The sequence below is a fragment of the Octodon degus genome, unplaced genomic scaffold (assembly GCF_000260255.1).
Source record: "Octodon degus isolate 3935 unplaced genomic scaffold, OctDeg1.0 scaffold00233, whole genome shotgun sequence".
NCBI lineage: Eukaryota > Metazoa > Chordata > Mammalia > Rodentia > Octodontidae > Octodon > Octodon degus.
In genome coordinates, this window is record NW_004524809.1 from 143282 (window position 1) to 150247 (window position 6966).

At 44.8% G+C, this 6966-nt stretch overlaps 1 protein-coding gene across 1 annotated transcript in view; it reads left to right on the forward strand.

Annotated features, from left to right (window-relative positions):
- Positions 1 to 1233: 1233 nt before the first annotated feature.
- Positions 1234 to 6966, forward strand: part of Isy1 (ISY1 splicing factor homolog) — a 19202-nt gene continuing 13469 nt past the window's right edge. The window contains exons 1-6 of the mRNA XM_023705949.1: positions 1234 to 1370; positions 3190 to 3212; positions 4265 to 4316; positions 4992 to 5057; positions 5462 to 5508; positions 6573 to 6597. Coding sequence (XP_023561717.1) covers positions 1368 to 1370; positions 3190 to 3212; positions 4265 to 4316; positions 4992 to 5057; positions 5462 to 5508; positions 6573 to 6597 — 216 coding nt within the window. The 5' untranslated portion in view covers positions 1234 to 1367. The remainder of the gene's footprint in view (positions 1371 to 3189; positions 3213 to 4264; positions 4317 to 4991; positions 5058 to 5461; positions 5509 to 6572; positions 6598 to 6966) is intronic.

Consider the following 6966-nt stretch of genomic DNA (forward strand, 5'->3'; position numbering starts at 1 on the left):
TTTTACATTTTTGAGACAGGATCTTACTGGATTGCCCAAGTGGGGCTCTAATTTGATCCTCCTGGCTCAGCCTCTTAAGTAGTGGATTATATCTATATCCTAACGGGATACTAAAATCCTTTAGGGAGAGTGACCTCAAAACACTATCCAAGAGCCAGCAAGATAGCTCAGCGGACTAATTGCTTGCTTAGACCAGTGCTGGGGCTGGGGTTCGAGCCCAGCTACACTGGGCGGGCTGCCCAGGGCGCCTTGACGGCCGAAGATGGCGTGGTGGTGCACGCCTGTAATTCCATCGTTGGGGAGGCTGAAAACAGGAAGATCAGTACGAGTCCAAGCTGCATAGTGAAACCCTGTACCAAAACAAAACACTGCCCAGCTCTCCATGACTCCAGGTTGCACAAGGGTCAAAAAGAGCATAAGTCCAAGTAAACAGCAGTGGACAGTGACCGAGTTGGCGAAGCCGGGTCGGTTCGAGACTAGATCAACGCGCCTTGCTCAGGTCGGTGGGCACCCGCTATAATATCGGAGCCCAGCTTCACTCTACAGTTGTCAGGGCCTCCATTCCCGCAAGAGGGGAATGATGCGGTTGAGGGGCTCCGCCGGCTGTAAATAAAAATGAGGACGGGTAATTTCCGCTTCCACAGAAGAGCACTGAAAGGGGCCAGAGAGATTAGAAGGAACCAGAACCTCACGCTCTCTTTCACACAATAGAAAGCAGCGGGCTGGCGAGATGGCTCAGTGGTCTAAAGCACCTACTTGGAAAAAGCTTGGCAAAACACAGGGACCGCGGTTCGATCCCCCAGCACCACATGCCAGCCAGCCCCGCCCCCTGGTGGGCTGAGCTGGCCACACACACACACTAAATAAATGTTTAAAAAAAAAAAAAAAGAGATGGAGGGAGAGGGGACAGGAGCTAAAGACAAAGGATGAAAAATGAATTAAGTGATATTAGGTAAAGGTACCAACTCCACACATGGAATGTAAACATTATATACCACAAACATGTACTAATAAAAAAAAAAATAGAAAGCAGCGTCGCACACTTCAGGAGTGCCAACAGTTAATGTGACCAACTCCAGTCCCCGTAAGCGAGCGTGACTGCCCCCACCCTCCTTCACTCCTACGGGTAGTAGAAACGCGCGCAAAACAGACTGGAAGACAGCCAATAGCTTCCCCTCCCAGATCATTCACTTCCGCTTACTCGCCGCACTGTCGTCACTTCCGATCCTTTCCACTTACTGTTCCGACCAAGGTCGGTATCCACAGGAGTTTGAATCTTCGGTTCCTGCTAGGGTCAGCTTGATCAGCGACGAGAAGCTGACGGTCCAGGAGCTGCGCGGGCGCAGAGCGGCGCCCACACTGCCACCATGGTGAGTGGGTGCTGGATGGTGCTGGATGCTGGCTGGGTGGAGGAGGGTGGGCTGTGGCACCTAGGGCTTTGGGACTCTTGGGACCGCCTCTGCTTCAGGCTTCGTAATGAGATTTGGGGCTCCTCTTCTCCTCGTTGCTGACAAAAAGGAGAAACACGGCGATCACCGGAGCCACCGGGCCGCCTGGGACCGCATTTTAGTTCCGGGAAGCTCTTTACTTATCCACAGGGAAATTGAGGCACAGAGCTGGAGGGTCTACTCCCAGTCACAGTGTAGCACGGTGGCTTGTCGTCGGGGCCGGTCAGAGACGATATGTAGCCCGCGTGTGTGTGATCTTTCTGCTTGTTGGCCTCTTCTGTCCAGCATATGTAAATAGGAGGACACCGTGCACTAGGCACATGGAGGCTTGGCTGCTGTGCAGCTCACGAAGCGAGGGCCCTATTAAATGCCCATGAGAGACTCAGGGCAGAAAAGCAGGGTTTGGAGAGGCCTCAAATGTCATCAGTCCATAGCCTTTTCCACAACAGTGGTATCGTTTAATATTCATATATATGTGTGTGTATATTTATTTGTATATGCTATAGTGATGGTACATACACAGGCATATAAGTGACTATGTAAGTATGAACAGTGTACACATGTAAAATGGCCAGCTGTAGTGGCGCATACCTGTAATCCTAGCTACTCAGGAGGCTGAAGGTTTTTTTTTTTTTTTTTTTGCTCCGAATGCCTTCAGGGCATGGTTGCCTGGCTTGAGTTGTGGGAATCGAACCACAGCAATGTGAGCCTGACTGCTTTGTTGAAGCAGCCACTTAAAGAACTGAGCTAAGGGGCAGGCCCCCAACTCAGGAGGCTGAGACCAAAAATTAAGCCAAGCCTGGGCAATTACTGAGATCCTGACTCAAAAAAATAAAGGCTGGGGCCAGTGAAATAGCTCAGTGGCATAAGTGCCTTCCTAGCAAGCACAAATTTAATCTCCAGTACTGGGGCGGGGGGGAAGGCTGAGGATGTAAGTTCAGTAGTAGTGCACACCTGGTTTGATTCTTAGCCCTGAAAAACAAGTTATCCATATGTTCATAAAATATACATATCCCATCTGTAGATAGCTCTACTTGCCTGGGGTACTTCACCATATCAAGTAGAAGAAATAATATACTGGTCTAGGGTACACACAAGGCTACAAAACAGTATCTTTTTTTAGCAAAAAGGCACCATTTATGTTTAAATGTGTATTATTTATTTATTTATTTATTTGTTTGTTTATTTATTGGTGGTGCTGAGCACTGAACCCAGGGCTTCATGCATGCTAGGCAAACACTACCATTGAGGTACACCTCCAGCTCAGTAATACTTCTAGTAACATAAAAAGTTGAATAAAAAATAAGCTATCACATGATTGCATAATAAGATAAAAAGATGTTCTGAAAGCATTCTGCTTGTGACTGTATAGATAACTTTAAACAGGAGGCCAGCCAAATAGCTCAGCGGGTTAGAATGCCTGCAAGCAGGTGCAGAGGCTGGGTTTCAATTCCTGAGCCTGCCTGCAGTGTCGTGCCCCCCCCCCACACACACTGTGGGGTGTGCTGAGATGGTGATTGAGACTGGGGTGGTGGTACGCGCCTGTAATCCCAGCACTTGGAAGGCTATAAAGAGGAGAATCACTACAAGTCTGATCTATGTAGTGAGACCCTAAACACCCTGTAGACCCTTCCCTAAAAAAAAAATACAGAAGAAAAAGAAAAATTTTAAACAATCAATGTAAAAAAATAAATAAAAGGAGTATTTTAAACATGGATATTTTTCTTTCCTTCTCTTCCAGGCCCGAAATGCAGAGAAGGCCATGTAAGTATATCTTTTTTTTTTTTTTTTTTGTGGAACTGGGGATTGAACTCAGGCCCTTGTGCTTGCCAGGCAAGCACTTATTCTACTGAGCCATCTCCCCAGCCCCAAGTATATCACATATTCTACTGAGCCATCTCCCCAGCCCCAAGTATATCATTTTGACTGATTGCTTTTTGTGATTTAACTACGACAGGGGCTGTGATCCTTTTGGTACAGAAGCCATTTGAGAAGCCATTTCTTTCTCTGTGTAAAATAGCACCCCCATATCTGTCCATTTCTTTTATCCCATTAGGGTTTTCTGACAGCTTCCAGAGCTTATACTGGATAAACTTTTGTTTACCTGTGAATGGTGTGGGAAGAACAGCTAGAGAATTCCATGAAACTAATCTTTTACCATTTGGATACAGTACTCATCACAGTGGTCTGAGGAATTGAGTTTTTTGAAATCTTTACATGCAGCATAGTAAATTAGATACTTGAGTGTTCAGAAATACAAATGGCCAGATAAGAGAGAAATGAGTTAATAAGATCCTGTCCCCTTTACTCTCCTCCAGATTAAAATGGCATGTGGATATAGCCCAATGTGAAAGGCCTGGATTTAGCCCCAAGGGTCACAAAAATAGGGGGAGGGGAAAGAAAAGGTGGAAGAAGATAAATTTTGACAGAAATTAGCACCTGTCTAATTAATTATTCTAGCTACTCATGTGGCTGAAGCAGGATGAGGAGTTCAAGGCCAGCCTGGGCAGTTTAACTCCATGTCAAAAGAAAACAGAGAGGATTGAGAAGTAGCTCAGTTACAAAGCACTTGACTAGCTTGTATGAGGCATTGTGTTCAATCCTCAGTACCACTCAAACCAGCCAACCAATTCACAGATAGCTTTGTGGGCCTTGCTCCCTGAGACATGGAGATCTTAAGGCACTCTTAGTTTTAGTTTCTTGATTGCTGTTCTTGTGAATATTAAATGTGCTCATGAGCAGCTCTGCTCCTTCCGGGAGCTTGGGAGATCAGAAGTTTGAGAGGGCTCTAATGATGTCTTTTATGTCTCTGGCAGGACAGCATTGGCGAGGTTTCGCCAGGCTCAGCTGGAAGAAGGGAAAGTGAAGGTGAGTGTAAATTTTTTTGATGAGCTATAAAGTGTCCAGAACAAGTACAGCAGAACTCCTTCTTGTACAAACTTGGAGGCCCACAGCCGTCTGTCCTTGCTCATATCCAAGTTGAAGATGTTCCTCTGGATAACTGGGGCAATGTGCTCACTTGATGGTTTATTTTTCCTAAAATGATAACTGATTCCCCTTTATATGTCAGCTCTGTCTAATATGGCAGAATCTCAGCTCAGGGGGACCCAGGCAGATAGGGCTGATAGATACTAGGCTCTGAGTACTTTTTTTTTTTTTTAAGTTTGTAAATGTGCACGTGCATTCATGTGTGAATACACACACACGTATATTTGGCTTAAATACTGACAGCTATCCTTTTTCAAGGTAGTATACATAGGTCATGTTCTCTCCTTTACTGGGTATTTATGCTGTTTCCACTCTTTCATGGTACTATGCCTACACTTGTGGTTTTTGTCTGTAGTTGTTCCCTAAGGAGAGACTGGAGTGAGGTTTAAGGACCAAGGAGGAGAGCCTGTCACTGAAACTTTAAATGTGCTGAGACTGGTCGAACTTGTGACCTTAAGCCTTGATCCACCATGTGCGTTGCATGAGCTGTAGCTAGTCCAGTGACCCATTTAATTTAACTAAAATCATACAATTAAAATCTTTTCTTCTCCCTAGGAAAGAAGACCTTTCCTGGCTTCAGAATGTACAGAGCTGCCCAAAGCTGAGAAGTGGAGACGACAGGTGACTTGTGGATGTGTCTGATTTCCACAGAATTAACAAGTCTCTAGTTGCTTCATTTTTATTTTTTATTTTTTTTTATTTTTATTTTTTTTGTGGAACCGGGGATTGAACTTGGCCCCTTGCACTTGCCAGGGAAGTGCTTATTCCACTGAGCCATCTCCCCGGCCCAGTTGCTTCATTTTTAATCTAAATGACTTTTTTTTTTTTTTTTTTCTGATCCTGGGGTTGGAACTCAGGACCATGTGCTTGCCAGGCAGGGGCTATGCTGCTGAGCTATCTCCCCAGCCTAAATGACTCTTACACCAGAATTCTAAGTAGTTTTAATGATGAGTTTTGAAGTTTAGTTTGCCTGTGCTTTCAAATATTTCAAAAGACATGAAAATGTGCTATCATTTATTTCACAGATCATTGGAGAGATTTCAAAAAAAGTGGCTCAGATTCAGAATGGTAAGCTGACTTTTTTTTTTTTTTTTTAATGTATTTTAGTATAGAGCCTACAGGGTCACACTATACAGATTGGACTTGTAGTGATCCTCCTGTTTTCAGCCTCCCAAATGCTGGGATTACAGGTGTGTGCCACCATGCCCAGTCTCAGTGCGCCCCAGGGGCGGGGCCAGCATGGCATGTGGGATCGAACCTCAGTCCCTGCATCTTCCTAAGCTGGCACTTTAGTCTGCTGAGCTATGACTTTCTTTTTGTTTGATTTGTTTTGTGTTTTGTGGGTTTTTTGTTTGTTTGTTTTTGCTTTTTGTTTTTTTGAGATAGGGTTTCACTCTGCAGTTCAGACTGGCCTCAAACTCTCAGCAATCCTCCTGCCTCAGCCTCACAAGTGCTGGGATTACAGGTGTGTGCCACCACAACCAGCCTGTTTTGTGTTTTTCTTTTTTTTAAATATTTATTTATTTATTTTTAAAAATTTATTTATTTTGTGTGTGTGTGTGTGTGTGTGTGTGTGTGTGTATGTGTGGCCAGCTCAGCCCACCAGGGGGCGGGGCTGGCTGGCATGTGGTGCTGGGGGATTGAACCGCAGTCCCTGTGCTTTGCTTAGCTTGTTCTAAGTAGGTGCTTTAGACCACTGAGCCATCTTGCCAGCCCCTGTTTTGTGTTTTTGAGACAGGTTTTCACTTACTCTGTAGCTCAGGTTGACTTTCAACTAACTATGTAGCCCAGGCTGGCTTCAAACTCAAGGCAGTCCTCTTGCCTCAGCCTCCCAAGTGCTGGGATCACACACATGTACCACCGTGCCCTGGTAGCTAACTTGCATTTTAAAGGAATTGCTTCTCAAATTCACAGTTAGACTTGGTAACTTGAATCTTCTTTTAGTGATCTATTGATTACTATCTATTGAGCAAATAGGAAATCAGCGAGACACATTAGACTTGAGCAGTGCTACCTCTCATGACCTGGTTGACATTTCTAGAATGCAGTACCTAACAACGTTCTACCTGGAAAGAATATTTTTTCATTTCTTAAGAGGATGTATAGCTGAATGTGGGTGTACACCTGTGATCCCAGCTTCTTGGGAGGTGAAGCAGGAATGGTACAAATTCAAGGCCAACCTGGGAAATAGTGAGAACCTGTCACTAATAAAGAGCTGGAGATGTAGCTGAGTGATAAGGGTACCTCTGGGTTCAACGTGTAGCAATTCCCCTCCCCCCAAGAAAACCCCCAACAATGTATGCAACACTCACCAAAGTAAAACATATTCTGGGCTAGTGTCTAGTAATTATTATTATTATTTTTTTGGGGGGGCGGTGTAGAATCTTGCAATATAGTCTGGGCTGGCCTTGAACTATGTAGCCCAGGCTGGTTTCAACTCACAATGATCCTCCTCAATCCTCTGAGTTCAAGGATTACTGCTATGCACCACCACACTGAACAACAAATTTAATGAAAATCATACAAATTG